Here is a 16,036-nt window from a genome sequence, read left to right as displayed (position 1 = left end):
GTCCGTTCGAACATCCGAATCTGGTTTCACTCCAGCTGACTGCTTGGAGATTGAACGCTTGATTTTATCGAAGCGAGGATTCTCAGATTCTGTTATCGATACTCTTGTTCAGGCCAGAAAGCCTGTAACTAGAAAGATTTACCACAAAATTTGGAAAAAATATATCTGTTGGTGTGAATCTAAAGGATTCCCTTGGGACAAGGTTAAGATTCCTAGGATTCTATCCTTCCTTCAAGAAGGATTGGAAAAAGGATTATCTGCAAGTTCCCTGAAGGGACAGATTTCTGCCTTGTCGGTGTTACTTCACAAAAAGCTGGCAGCTGTGCCAGATGTTCAAGCCTTTGTTCAGGCTCTGGTTAGAATCAAGCCTGTTTACAAACCTTTGACTCCTCCTTGGAGTCTCAATTTAGTTCTTTCAGTTCTTCAGGGGGTTCCGTTTGAACCCTTACATTCCGTTGATATTAAGTTATTATCTTGGAAAGTTTTGTTTTTAGTTGCAGTTTCTTCTGCTAGAAGAGTTTCAGAATTATCTGCTCTGCAGTGTTCTCCTCCTTATCTGGTGTTCCATGCAGATAAGGTGGTTTTACGTACTAAACCTGGTTTTCTTCCAAAAGTTGTTTCTAACAAAAACATTAACCAGGAGATTATCGTACCTTCTCTGTGTCCGAAACCAGTTTCAAAGAAGGAACGTTTGTTGCACAATTTGGATGTTGTTCGCGCTCTAAAATTCTATTTAGATGCTACAAAGGATTTTAGACAAACATCTTCCTTGTTTGTTGTTTATTCAGGTAAAAGGAGAGGTCAAAAAGCAACTTCTACCTCTCTCTCTTTTTGGATTAAAAGCATCATCAGATTGGCTTACGAGACTGCCGGACGGCAGCCTCCCGAAAGAATCACAGCTCATTCCACTAGGGCTGTGGCTTCCACATGGGCCTTCAAGAACGAGGCTTCTGTTGATCAGATATGTAGGGCAGCGACTTGGTCTTCACTGCACACTTTTACCAAATTTTACAAGTTTGATACTTTTGCTTCTTCTGAGGCTATTTTTGGGAGAAAGGTTTTGCAAGCCGTGGTGCCTTCCATTTAGGTGACCTGATTTGCTCCCTCCCTTCATCCGTGTCCTAAAGCTTTGGTATTGGTTCCCACAAGTAAGGATGACGCCGTGGACCGGACACACCTATGTTGGAGAAAACAGAATTTATGTTTACCTGATAAATTACTTTCTCCAACGGTGTGTCCGGTCCACGGCCCGCCCTGGTTTTTTAATCAGGTCTGATAATTTATTTTCTTTAACTACAGTCACCACGGTACCATATGGTTTCTCCTATGCAAATATTCCTCCTTAACGTCGGTCGAATGACTGGGGTAGGCGGAGCCTAGGAGGGATCATGTGACCAGCTTTGCTGGGCTCTTTGCCATTTCCTGTTGGGGAAGAGAATATCCCACAAGTAAGGATGACGCCGTGGACCGGACACACCGTTGGAGAAAGTAATTTATCAGGTAAACATAAATTCTGTTTTTTCTAAGGAATGGAATTGACTCAGAAAATACTGTTAATACTGAAGTAATGTATGAGCCTTAACTGTAGTAAAAGCGACTGGTAGCAGGCTTATTAATAACACTTTATAACTTTTAAAAATGTATGTTTAAAACGTTTACTGGCATGTTAATCGTTTTTTGTGAGGTACTTGGTGATAAAATTTATTGGGGCATGATTTTTACCACATGGCTATCTTGTTTTCTGCATAGAAACAGTTAACTGAGCTTCCCCACTGTTGTAATATGAGTGGGAGGGGCCTATTTTAGCGCTTTTTTGCGCAGTAAAAATTCAGTCACAATCTTCCTACTTCATCCTCCATGATCCAGGATGTCTCTAGAGAGCTCAGGGGTCTTCAAAATTCATTTTGAGGGAGGTAATCAGTCACAGCAGACCTGTGATAAAAACGTTAATTATTAGATTGTTATCCGTTTTTGGGTATTAAGGGGTTAATCATCCTTTTGCTGGTGGGTGCAATCCTTTGCTAACTTAATACATTTACTGTGAAAATTTGGTTGCTATAACTAATTTGGTTCATTATTATTTCAACTGTGACAGCTTTTTGTGCTTCTTAAAGGCGCAGTAGCGTTTTTTTTTTATATTGCTTGTAAATTTATTTGAAAGTATTTTCCAAGCTTGCTAGTCTCATTCCTAGTCTGTTTAAACATGTCTGACACAGATGAATCTCTTTGTTCACTATGTTTGAAGGCCACTGTGGAGCCCCATAGAAATTTGTGTACTAAATGCATTGATGTCACTTTAAATAAAAGTCAATCTTTTCATGTAAAGAAATTATCACCAGACAACAAGGGGGAAGTTATGCCGACTAACTCTCCTCATGTGTCAGTACCTTCGCCTCCCGCTCAGGAGGTGCATGATATTGTTGCGCCAAGTACATCAGAGAGGCCCATACAAATCACTTTGCAAGACATGGCTACTGTTATGACAGAAGTATTATCTAAATTGCCAGAATTAAGAGGCAAGCGCGATTGCTGTGGGTTAAGGACAGAACGCGCTGATGGGAGAGCCATGTCCGATACTGCGTCACAATTTGCAGAACATGAGGACGGAGAGCTTCATTCTGTGGGTGACGGATCTGATCCAGGGAGACTGGATTCAGAGATTTCTAATTTTAAATTTAAGCTTGAGAACCTCTGCGTATTGCTAGGGGAGGTATTAGCGGCTCTGAATGATTGTAACACGGTTGCAATTCCAGAGAAAGTATGTAGGCTGGATAGATACTATGCGGTACCGGTGTGTACTGACGTTTTTCCTATACCTAAGAGGCTTACAGAAATTATTAGCAAGGAGTGGGATAGACCCGGTGTGCCCTTCCCCCCCCTCCTATATTCAGGAAAATGTTTCCAATAGATGCCACCACTCGGGACTTATGGCAGACGGTCCCTAAGGTGGAGGGAGCAGTTTCTACTTTGGCTAAGCGTACCACTATCCCGGTGGAGGATAGTTGTGCCTTTTCAGATCCAATGGATAAAAAATTAGAAGGTTACCTTAAGAAAATGTTTGTTCAACAAGGTTTTATCTTACAGCCCCTTGCATGCATTGCGCCTGTCACTGCTGCGGCAGCATTCTGGTTTGAGTCTCTGGAAGAGGCCATTCACACAGCTCCATTGGATGAAATTATGAACAAGCTTAAAGCACTTAAGCTAGCTAACGCATTTGTTTCTGATGCCGTCGTACATTTAACCAAACTTACGGCTAAGAACTCCGGATTCGCCATCCAAGCGCGCAGAGCGCTATGGCTTAAATCCTGGTCAGCTGACGTGACTTCTAAATCTAAATTGCTTAATATTCCTTTCAAAGGGCAGACCTTATTCGGGCCCGGATTGAAAGAAATTATCGCTGACATTACGGGAGGTAAGGGCCATGCTCTGCCTCAGGACAGGGCCAAATCAAAGGCCAAACAGTCTAATTTTCGTGCCTTTCGTAACCTCAAGGCAGGAGCAGCATCAACTTCCTCCGCTCCAAAACAGGAAGGAGCTGTTGCTCGTTACAGACAGGGCTGGAAAACTAACCAGTCCTGGAACAAGGGCAAGCAGGCCAGAAAACCTGCTGCTGCCCCTAAGACAGCATGAAGAGAGGGCCCCCTATCCGGAAACGGATCTAGTGGGGGGCAGACTTTCTCTCTTTGCCAGGCTTGGGCAAGAGATGTCCAGGATCCCTGGGCGTTGGAGATCATATCTCAGGGATATCTTCTGGACTTCAAAGCTTCTCCTCCACAAGGGAGATTTCATCTTTCAAGGTTATCAGCAAACCAAATAAAGAAAGAGGCGTTTCTACGCTGTGTACAAGACCTCTTACTAATGGGGGTGATCCACCCAGTTCCGCGGACGGAACACGGGCAAGGATTCTATTCAAATCTATTTGTGGTTCCCAAGAAAGAGGGAACCTTCAGACCAATCTTGGACTTAAAAATCCTAAACATCTTTCAAAATGGAAACTATTCGAACCATCCTACCCATGATCCAAGAGGGTCAGTACATGACCACAGTGGACTTAAAGGATGCCTACCTTCACATACCGATTCACAAGGACCATTATCGGTACCTAAGATTTGCCTTCCTAGACAGGCATTACCAGTCTGTAGCTCTTCCCTTCGGGTTAGCTACGGCTCCAAGAATCTTTACAAAGGTTCTGGGCTCACTTCTGGCGGTACTAAGACTGCGAGGCATAGTGGTGGCTCCGTACCTAGACGACATTCTGATACAAGCGTCAAGTTTTCAAACTGCCAAGTCTCATACAGAGATAGTTCTGGCATTTCTGAGGTTGCATGGGTGGAAGGTGAACGTTGAAAAGAGTTCTCTATTACCACTTACAAGGGTTCCCTTCCTAGGGACTCTTATAGATGCTGTAGAGATGAAGATTTACCTGACGGAGTCCAGGTTATCAAAACTTCTAAATGCTTGCCGTGTCCTTCATTCCATTCCACACCCGTCAGTAGCTCAGTGCATGGAAGTAATCGGCTTAATGGTAGCGGCAATGGACATAGTACCATTTGCGCGCCTGCATCTCAGACCGCTGCAATTGTGCATGCTAAGTCTGTGGAATGGGGATTACTCAGATTTGTCCCCTCTGCTAAATCTGGATCAAGAGACCAGATATTCTCTTCTATGGTGGCTTTCTCTGCCCCATCTGTCCAAGGGGATGACCTTTCGCAGGCCAGATTGGACGATTGTAACAACAGACGCCAGCCTTCTAGGTTGTGGCGCAGTCTGGAATTCCCTGAAGGCTCAGGGATTATGGACTCAGGAGATGAAACTTCTCCCAATAAATATTCTGGAGTTAAGAGCAATATTCAATGCTCTTCTAGCTTGGCCTCAGTTAGCAACTCTGAGGTTCATCAGATTTCAGTCGGACAACATCACGACTGTGGCTTACATCAACCATCAAGGGGAACCAGAAGTTCCCTAGCGATGTTGGAAGTCTCAAAGATAATTCGCTGGGCAGAGTCTCACTCTTGCCACCTATCAGCGATCTACATCCCAGGCCTGGAGAACTGGGAGGCGGATTTTCTAAGTCGCCAGACTTTTCATCCGGGGGAGTGGGAACTTCATCCGGAGGTCTTCGCTCAACTGATTCTTCGTTGGGGCAAACCAGATCTGGATCTCATGGCGTCTCGACAGAACGCCAAGCTTCCTTGTTACGGATCCAGGTCCAGGGACCCGGGAGCGGTGCTGATAGATGCTCTGACAGCCCCTTGGGTCTTCAACATGGCTTATGTGTTTCCTCCATTTCCGATGCTTCCTCGACTGATTGCCAAGATCAGACAAGAGAGGGCATCGTTGATTCTGATAGCGCCTGCGTGGCCACGCAGGACCTGGTATGCAGACCTAGTGGACATGTCGTCCTGTCCACCGTGGTCTCTGCCTCTGAGGCAGGACCTTCTAATTCAGGGTCCTTTCAACCATCCAAATCTAATTTCTCTGAGGCTGACTGCATGGAGATTGAACGCTTGATTCTATCAAAGCGTGGCTTCTCGGAGTCGGTTATTGATACCTTAATACAGGCTAGGAAACCTGTTACCAGAAAAATTTACCATAAGATATGGCGTAAATATTTATATTGGTGCGAATCCAAGAGTTACTCATGGAGTAAGGTTAGGATTCCTAGGATATTATCTTTTCTACAAGAAGGTTTAGAAAAGGGCTTATCTGCTAGTTCGTTAAAGGGACAGATTTCTCCAACATAGGTGTGTCCGGTCCACGGCGTCATCCTTACTTGTGGGATATTCTCTTCCCCAACAGGAAATGGCAAAGAGCCCAGCAAAGCTGGTCACATGATCCCTCCTAGGCTCCGCCTTCCCCAGTCATTCTCTTTGCCGTTGTACAGGCAACATCTCCACGGAGATGGCTTAGAGTTTTTTGGTGTTTAAATGTAGTTTTTATTCTTCAATCAAGAGTTTGTTATTTTAAAATAGTGCTGGTATGTACTATTTACTCTGAAACAGGAAAGAGATGAAGATTTCTGTTTGTAAGAGGAAAATGATTTTAGCAACCGTTACTAAAATCGATGGCTGTTTCCACACAGGACTGTTGAGAGGAATTAACTTCAGTTGGGGGAAACAGTGAGCAGACTTTTGCTGCTTGAGGTATGACACATTTCTAACAAGACTCGGTAATGCTGGAAGCTGTCATTTTCCCTATGGGAACCGGTAAGCCATTTTCTTAAGTTTAAGTAAAAGAATAAAGGGCTTCATTAGGGCTTAAAAAACTGGTAGACATTTTTCTGGGCTAAAACGATTACTTTACTAAGTATATTTGGCAGATTATTACTTTTAATAGTTGTTAAATCTTGGGGATTGTTTTAATAAAAACGGCAGGCACTGTATTGGACACCTTTTTCACTGGGGGCCTTTTCTAGTCATAGACAGAGCCTCATTTTCGCGCCTCTAATGCGCAGTTGTTTTTGGAAAGCATGGCATGCAGATGCATGTGTGAGGAGCTAAGAACCACTGAAAAAGCTTATAGAAGGCATCATTTGGTATCGTATTCCCCTCTGGGCTTGGTTGGGTCTCAGCAAAGCAGATACCTGGGACTGTATAGGGGTTAAATGTAAAAACGGCTCCGGTTCCGTTATTTTAAGGGTTAAAGCTTTCAAATTTGGTGTGCAATACTTTTAAGGCTTTAAGTTACTGTGGTGAAATTTTGGTGAAATTTGAACAATTCCTTCATACTTTTTCACATATTCAGTAATAAAGTGTGTTCAGTTTGAAATTTAAAGGGACAGTAACGGTTTTATTGTAAAACGTTTTTTGTGCTTTGTTGACAAGTTTAAGCCTGTTTAACATGTCTGAACCATCAGATAACGATGTTCTATATGTATGAAAGCCAATGTGTCTCCCCATTTAAATATATGTGATATATTTGTGTCATAATGTCCAAACAAAGTAGGGATAATAATGCCATAGATATGATATTGTCCAAGATGATTCCTCTAATGAGGGGAGTAAGCATGGTACTGCATCATCCCCTTCTGTGTCTACACCAGTTTTGCCCACACAAGAGGCCCCTAGTACATCTAGTGCGCCAATACTTATTACCATACAACAATTAATGGCTGTAATGGATAATTCTATTGCATGCATTTTTTCCAAAATGCCTACTTATCAGAGAAAGCGTGATTGCTCTGTTTTAAACACTGAAGAGCAAGAGGACGCTGATGATATCTGTTCTGACATACCCTCACACCTATCTGAAGGGGCCAGGAGGGAGGTTTTGTCTGAGGGAGAAATTTCAGATTCAGGGAAAATTTCTCAACAAGCAGAACCTGATATTGTAACTTTTAAATTTAAATTTCAACATCTCCACGCACTACTTAAGGAGGTATTATCTACTCTGGATGATTGTGACAATTTGGTCATTCCAGAGAAATTAGGTAAGATGGACAAGTTCCTAGAGGTTCCGGTGCCCCCCGATGTTTTTCCTATACCCAAGCGGGTGGCGGACATAGTAAATAAGGAGTGGGAAAGGCCCGGCATACCTTTTGTCCTCCCCCTATATTTAAGAAATTAGTTCCTATAGTCGACCCCAGAAAGGACTTATAGCATACAGTCCCCAAGGTCGAGGGGGCGGTTTCTACTCTAAACAAACGCACTTCTATTCCTATAGAAGATAGTTGTGCTTTCAAGATCCTATGGATTAAAGGTTAGAGGGTTTGCTTAAAAAGATGTTTGTTCAGCAAGGTTACCTTCTACAACCAATTTCATGCATTGTTCCTGTCACTACAGCTGCGTGTTTCTGGTTCGAAGAACTAGAAAAGTCGCTCAATAAAGAATCTTCGTACGAGGAGGTTTTGGACAGAGTTCAAGCTCTTAAATTGGCTAACTCTTTTTTATTTTAGATGCCGCTTTGCAATTAGCTAGATTAGCGGCGAATAATTCAGGGTTTGCTATCGTGGCGCGCAGAGCGCTTTTGCTTAACATCCCTTTCAAGGGTAAAACACTGTTTGGCCCTGACTTGAAAGAGATTATTTCAGACATCACTGGGGGAAAGGGCCACGCCCTTCCTCTGGATAGGTCTTTTAAGGCTAAAAAGAAGCCAAATTTTCGTCCCTTTCGCAGAAACGGACCAGCCTCAAATTCTACACCCTCTAAGCAAGAGGGTAATACTTCTCAAACCAAGCCAGCCTGGAGGCCGATGCAAGGCTGGAACAAGGGTAAGCAGGCCAAGTCACCTGCCACTGCTACCAAAACAGCATGAAGTGTTGGCCCCCGATCTGGGAAGGATCTGGTGGGGGGCAGACTTTCTCTCTTTGCTCAGGCTGGGGCAAGAGATGTTCAGGATCCTTGGGCGCTAGAAATAGTTTCTCAAGGTTATCTCCTGGAATTCAGGGAACTACCCCCAAGGGGAAGGTTCCACGGGTCTCAATTATCTTCGAACAGACATTCTTACACTGTGTAGAAGACCTGTTAAGCATGGGAGTGATTCATCCTGTTCCATTAGGAGAACAAGGGATGGGTTTTTACTCCAACCTGTTCATAATTCCCAAAAAAGAGGGAACATTCAGACCTATTTTAGATCTCAAGATTCTAAACAAGTTTCTAAGGGTTTCATCATTCAAAATGGAAACCATTCGAACGATCCTTCCTACCATCCAGGAAGGTCAATTCATGACCACGGTGGACTTAAAGGATGCGTACCTACGTATTCCTATCCACAAGGAACATTTTCGGTTCCTAAGGTTCGCCTTTCTGGACAAGCATTACCTGTGGCACTTCCATTCGGATTAGCCACTGCTCCAAGGATTTTCACAAGGGTACTAGGGTCCCTTCTAGCGGTGCTAAGACCAAGGGGCATTGCAGTAGTACCTTACTTGGACGACATCCTGATTCAAGTGTCGTCTCTGTCAAAAGCAAGGGCTCATACGGACATTGTCCTAGCCTTTCTCAGATCTCACAGGTGGAAAGTGAACATAGAAAAAAGTTCTCTGTCCCCGTCAACAAGAGTTCCCTTCTTGGGAACAATAATAGTTTCCTTAGAAATGAAGGTTTTTCTGACAGAGGCCAGAAAATCAAAACTTCTAAGCTCTTGTCAGGTACTTCATTCTGTTCTTCTTCCTTCCATAGCGCAGTCCATGGAAGTAATAGGTTTGATGGTTGCGGCAATGGACATAGTTCCTTTTGCACAAATTCATCTAAGACCATTGCACCTGTGCATGCTCAGACAGTGGAATGGGGATTATACAGACTTGTCTCCGACGATACAAGTAGATCAAATAACCAGAGATTCACTCCGTTGGTGGCTGCCCCTGGACAACCTGTCACAGGGAATGAACTTCCGCAGACCAGAGTAGGTCATTGTCACGACCGACGCCAGTCTGGTGGGCTGGGGCGCGGTCTGGGAACCCCTGAAAACTCAGGGTCTATGGTTTCGGGAACACTCTCTTCTCCCGATAAACATAATGGAACTGAGAGCGATATTCAATGCTCTCAAGGCTTGGCCTCGACTGGCAAAGGCCAAATTCATAAGGTTTCAATCAGACATCATGACGACTGTTACATATATCAACCATCAGGGGGTAACAAGGAGTTCCCTGGCGATGGAGGAGCATCCGGGGGAGTGGGAACTCCATCTGGAAATCTTTGCCCAAATAACTCAATTATGGGGCATTCCAGACATGGTTCTGATGGCCTCTCGTCAGAACTTCATGGTCCCTTGTTACGGGTCCAAATCCAGGGATCCCAAGGCGACTCTATTGGATACAATAGTAGCACCTTGGATCTTCAACCTAGCTTATGTATTCCCACCGTTTCCTCTCATTCCCAGGCTGGTAGCCAGGATCAATCTGGAGAGGGCTTCGGTGACCTTGATAGTTCCTGTGTGGCCACGCAGGACTTGGTATGCAGACCTGGTGAATGTGTCATCGGCTCCACCATGGAAGCTACCTTTGAGACAGGACCTTCTTATTCAGGGTCCATTCGAACATCCGAATCTGGTTTTCCTCCAACTGACTGCTTGGAGTTTGAACGCTTGATTTTATCAAAGCGTGGGCTTTCAGATTCTGTAATAGATACTCTTATTCAGGCTAGAAAGCCTGTAACTAGAAAAATTTACCATAATATATGGAAAAAATATATCTGTTGGTGTGAATCTAAAGGATTCCCATGGAACAAGATAAAAATTCCTAAGATTCTTTCCTTTCTACAAGAAGGTTTGGAGAAAGGATTTTCTGCGAGTTCTCTGAAGGGACAGATCTCTGCTTTATCTGTTTTACTTCACAAAAGGCTGGCAGCTGTGCCAGACGTTTAAGCGTTTGTTCAGGCTCTGGTTAGAATCAAGCCTGTTTACAGACCTTTGACTCTTCCCTGGAGTCTTAATCTAGTTCTTTCAGTTCTTCAAGGGGTTCCGTTTGAACCCTTACATTCCGTAGATATTAAATTATTATCTTGGAAAGTTTTGTTTTAGGTTGCAATTTCTTCCGCTAGAAGAGTTTCTGAGTTATCTGCTCTGCAGTGTTCTCCGCCCTATCTGGTCCATGCAGATAAGGTGGTTTTACGTACTGAGCCTGGTTTTCTTCCGAAGGTTGTTTCCAACAAAAATATTAACCAGGAGATAGTTGTACCTTCTTTGTGTCCGAATCCAGTTTCATAGAAGGAACGTTTGTTACACAATTTGGACGTTGTCCGTGCTCTAAAATTCTATTTAGATGCTACAAAGGATTTCAGACAAACATCTTCCTTGTTTGTTGTTTATTCTGGTAAAAGGAGAGGTCAAAAAGCAACTTCTACCTCTCTATCTCTTTGGCTTAAAAGCATCATCAGATTGGCTTATGAGACTGCCGGACGGCAGCCTCCTGAAAGAATCACAGCTCATTCCAGTAGGGCCGTGGCTTCCACATGGGCCTTTAAGAACGAGGCTTCTGTTGATCAGATATGTAAGGCAGCGACTTGGTCTTCACTGCACACTTTTACCAACTTTTACAAATTTGATACTTTTGCTTCTTCTGAGGCTTTTTTTGGGAGAAAGGTTTTGCAAACCGTGGTGCCTTCCATCTAGGTGACCTGATTTGCTCCCTCCCATCATCCGTGTCCTAAAGCTTTGGTATTGGTTCCCACAAGTAAGGATGACGCCGTGGACCGGACACACCTATGTTGGAGAAAACAGAATTTATGTTTACCTGATAAATTACTTTCTCCAACGGTGTGTCCGGTCCACGGCCCGCCCTGGTTTTTTAATCAGGTCTGATGATTTATTTTCTTTAACTACAGTCACCACGGTATCATATGATTTCTCCTATGCAAATATTCCTCCTTTACGTCGGTCGAATGACTGGGGAAGGCGGAGCCTAGGAGGGATCATGTGACCAGCTTTGCTGGGCTCTTTGCCATTTCCTGTTGGGGAAGAGAATATCCCACAAGTAAGGATGACGCCGTGGACCGGACACACCGTTGGAGAAAGTAATTTATCAGGTAAACATAAATTCTGTTTTCTGCTCTGTCTATTCTTCTACACAAACGTCTGGCAGAAGTTCCAGACGTTCAGGCTTTTTGTCAGGCTTTGGCTAGGATTAAGCCTGTGTTTAAGACTGTTGCTCCGCCGTGGAGCTTAAACTTAGTTCTTAACATTCTTCAGGGCGTTCCATTTGAACCCCTTCATTCTATTGATATCAAGCTGTTATCTTGGAAAGTTCTATTTTTGGTCGCTATTTCCTCGGCTCGAAAAGTCTCTGAGTTATCTGCCTTACATTGTGATCCTCCTTATCTGATTTTTCATTCAGACAAGGTAGTTCTGCGTACTAAACCTGGGTTTTTACCTAAGGTAGTTTCTAACAGGAATATCAATCAAGAGATTGTTGTTCCATCTTTGTGTCCTAACCCTTCTTCTAAGAAGGAACGACTTTTGCATAATCTGGACGTAGTCCGTGCCCTGAAGTTCTATTTGCAGGCAACTAAAGATTTTCTTCAAACTTCTTCCCTGTTTGTCGTTTACTCTGGACAGAGGAGAGGTCAAAAGGCTTCGGCTACCTCTCTCTCTTTTTGGCTTCGTAGCATAATACGTTTAGCCTATGAGACTGCTGGACAGCAGCCTCCTGAAAGAATTACAGCTCATTCTACTAGAGCTGTGGCTTCCACCTGGGCTTTTAAAAATGAGGCCTCTGTTGAACAGATTTGCAAGGCTGCAACTTGGTCTTCACTTCACACTTTTTCAAAATTTTACAAATTTGACACTTTTGCTTCTTCGGAGGCTGTTTTTGGGAGAAAGGTGCTTCAGGCAGTGGTTCCTTCCGTTTAAGATTCCTGCCTTGTCCCTCCCTTCATCCGTGTACTTTAGCTTTGGTATTGGTATCCCATAAGTAATGGATGACCCGTGGACTGACTACACTTAACAAGAGAAAACATAATTTATGCTTACCTGATAAATTTGTTTCTCTTGTAGTATAGTCAGTCCACGGCCCGCCCTGTCTTTTAAGGCAGATCTAAATTTTAATTAAACTCCACCACTGCACCCTATGGTTTCTCCTTTCTCGTCTGGTTTTGGTCGAATGACTGGATATGACACGTGAGGGGAGGAGCTATATAGCAGCTCTGCTTGGGTGATCCTCTTGCAACTTCCTGTTGGGGAAGAGATATAATCCCATAAGTAATGGATGACCCGTGGACTGACTACACTACAAGAGAAACAAATTTATCAGGTAAGCATAAATTATGTTTTTTTGCATGCATTTGTGCAGATTTAAATGGAATAGGAATGATGGATATTAAATGGCTTTTAGTTCTTTATTTCACTTTTAAAACCCATATAACCACCCACAACTTGACTACAGATATGTGGCACTACATGTGATGTTTCATACCTGGTGACACTGAAAAATATGGAATGCTGTATGTATTAGAAATACCAGAATCTTTGTTGGGTTATGTCAACTGTGCGAAAGAGTTAAACTGCAGCCAAATAGCCAAGTGCCGAAGACAAGGGTTTATTGAATTCATGTTTTGTTTTGTTTTATTTAAGAAAAAAAAAATTATATAGGAAATATATGCTGTATTTAAATTAGTTGCACCCAACATAGTTTTTGTTTTACAGGAATTCCCTCTGCAGAAGAGGCAATGACTGTTATGATGCAGTCAAGCTGCCTTTCAAAGCAAGGTCCGGCCCTCTTTCCTACAGACAGTATAGGGCTTTCAAATGAGTGGAGCACCAGTCTTAGTTGTACAAATAGTATTCTAAATCACAATGAACAAACAATAAATGTAAGTATTGATTTTAAGTCAGTTTTGTAAATGTAATGAGTTAGAATGTTAGTAATGTTTTAATGATGGCCTTCTGCTGCCGTGAAGGTTGGCCCTCCTAAATGGAACTGCTCCTCTAATGAATTTATTTTGATTATATTCTTTATTGCTGGTGAAATTTTTTTTACGAACCTGCACCAATTTAAAGGGACTGCAACCACTAAATACATTTTAGAAGTATATTATTAAGGTTATTACTCGCCTGACTCTAGTCATGGGTGCTGCCATGTTGAAATCTAGCTTTCATTTTACCCAAGTGCTCATGTGTTAGCTCATGTGCAGCAACTCTCCTTCATAGACCTTCAGTAAAACCCAGGTTCCATTATGGAGACATTCATAATTAGGAGGTGCATGAAATGTATTTTCTGTTTAAAGGGACAGTCAACCTAAATTTTCACATAGGTAATTCCTATACAGTTGCAAATGATTTTTTGTTTGCACTGTAGCCTAATGTATTAGCCTTAATCGTTTCTAAGAATTACCACTTACTTATTTCTTCCTTACAGTTTAAAATGCCCGCCAGCCCCCTCCCATATTTCGTCATCATGATCCTCTGGTTTCTCCAACATAGGTGTGTCCGGTCCACGGCGTCATCCTTACTTGTGGGATATTCTCTTCCCCAACAGGAAATGGCAAAGAGCCCAGCAAAGCTGGTCACATGATCCCTCCTAGGCTCCGCCTTCCCCAGTCATTCTCTTTGCCGTTGTACAGGCAACATCTCCACGGAGATGGCTTAGAGTTTTTTGGTGTTTAACTGTAGTTTTTATTATTCAATCAAGAGTTTGTTATTTTAAAATAGTGCTGGTATGTACTATTTACTCTGAAACAGAAAAGAGATGAAGATTTCTGTTTGTAAGAGGAAAATGATTTTAGCAACCGTTACTAAAATCGATGGCTGTTTCCACACAGGACTGTTGAGAGGAATTAACTTCAGTTGGGGGAAACAGTGAGCAGACTTTTGCTGCTTGAGGTATGACACATTTCTAACAAGACGATGTAATGCTGGAAGCTGTCATTTTCCCTATGGGATCCGGTAAGCCATTTTTATTACATAAGAAAAAAAGGGCTTCACAAGGGCTTTTAAGACTGTAGACATTTTCTGGGCTAAAACGATTGATATATAAGCATATTTTATACTTCATAGCTTTGAGGAATTATTTTATTCTTGGGAATTATGTAAAATAACCGGCAGGCACTATATTGGACACCTTATTCTCTAGGGGCTTTCCCTAATCATAGGCAGAGCCTCATTTTCGCGCCTCTATTGCGCACTTGTTTTTGGGAAGCATGACATGCAGATGCATGTGTGAGGAGCTCTGATACATAGAAAAGACTTTCTGAAGGCGTCATTTGGTATCGTATTCCCCTTTGGGCTTGGTTGGGTCTCAGCAAAGCAGATACCAGGGACTGTAAAGGGGTTAAATATAAAAACGGCTCCGGTTCCGTTATTTTAAGAGTTAAAGCTTTCAAATTTGGTGTGCAATACTTTTAAGGCTTTAAGACACTGTGGTGAAATTTTGGTGAATTTTGAACAATTCCTTCATACTTTTTCACATTTGCAGTAATAAAGTGTGTTCAGTTTAAAATTTAAAGTGACAGTAACGGTTTTATTTTAAAACGTTTTTTGTACTTTGTTATCAAGTTTATGCCTGTTTAACATGTCTGAACTACCAGATAGACTGTGTTCTGTATGTGGGGAAGCCAAGGTTCCTTCTCATTTAAATAGATGTGATTTATGTGACACAAAATTTAGAGAAAATGATGCCCAAGATGATTCCTCAAGTGAGGGGAGTAAGCATGGTACTGCATCATCCCCTCCTTCGTCTACACCAGTCTTGCCCACACAGGAGGCCCCTAGTACATCTAGTGCGCCAATACTCCTTACTATGCAACAATTAACGGCTGTAATGGATAATTCTATCAAAAACATTTTAGCCAAAATGCCCACTTATCAGCGAAAGCGCGACTGCTCTGTTTTAGAAAATACTGAAGAGCATGAGGACGCTGATGATATTGGTTCTGAAGTGCCCCTACACCAGTCTGAGGGGGCCAGGGAGGTTTTGTCTGAGGGAGAAATTTCAGATTCAGGGAAAATTTCTCAACAAGCTGAACCTGATGTGATTACATTTAAATTTAAATTGGAACATCTCCGCGCCCTGCTTAAGGAGGTGTTATCTACTCTGGATGATTGTGAGAATTTGGTCATTCCAGAGAAATTATGTAAAATGGACAAGTTCCTAGAGGTCCCGGGGCCCCCCGAAGCTTTTCCTATACCCAAGCGGGTGGCGGACATTGTAAATAAAGAATGGGAAAGGCCCGGCATACCTTTCGTCCCTCCCCCTATATTTAAGAAATTGTTTCCTATGGTCGACCCCAGAAAGGACTTATGGCAGACAGTCCCCAAGGTCGAGGGGGCGGTTTCTACTCTAAACAAACGCACCACTATACCCATAGAAGATAGTTGTGCTTTCAAAGATCCTATGGATAAAAAATTAGAGGGTTTGCTTAAAAAGATGTTTGTTCAGCAAGGTTACCTTCTACAACCAATTTCATGCATTGTTCCTGTCACTACAGCAGCGTGTTTCTGGTTCGATGAACTAGAAAAGGCGCTCAATAAAGATTCTTCTTATGAGGAGATTTTGGACAGAATTCATGCTCTCAAATTGGCTAACTCTTTCACCCTAGACGCCACTTTGCAATTGGCTAGATTAGCGGCGAAAAATTCTGGGTTTGCTATTGTGGCGCGCAGAGCG

At 42.8% G+C, this 16,036-nt stretch overlaps 1 protein-coding gene across 6 annotated transcripts in view; it reads left to right on the top strand.

The window, feature by feature from the left end:
* UNKL (unk like zinc finger) overlaps positions 1 to 16,036 on the top strand; it is a 574,440-nt gene that overhangs the window by 280,136 nt on the left and 278,268 nt on the right. For all 6 annotated transcript variants that reach the window (XM_053694592.1, XM_053694591.1, XM_053694590.1 and 3 more), the window contains one exon: positions 13,078 to 13,244. In XM_053694592.1, coding sequence (XP_053550567.1) covers positions 13,078 to 13,244 — 167 coding nt within the window. The remainder of the gene's footprint in view (positions 1 to 13,077; positions 13,245 to 16,036) is intronic.

This window comes from Bombina bombina, chromosome 11 (genome assembly GCF_027579735.1).
Source record: "Bombina bombina isolate aBomBom1 chromosome 11, aBomBom1.pri, whole genome shotgun sequence".
NCBI lineage: Eukaryota > Metazoa > Chordata > Amphibia > Anura > Bombinatoridae > Bombina > Bombina bombina.
This window is presented reverse-complemented; position numbering and strand designations above follow the sequence as displayed.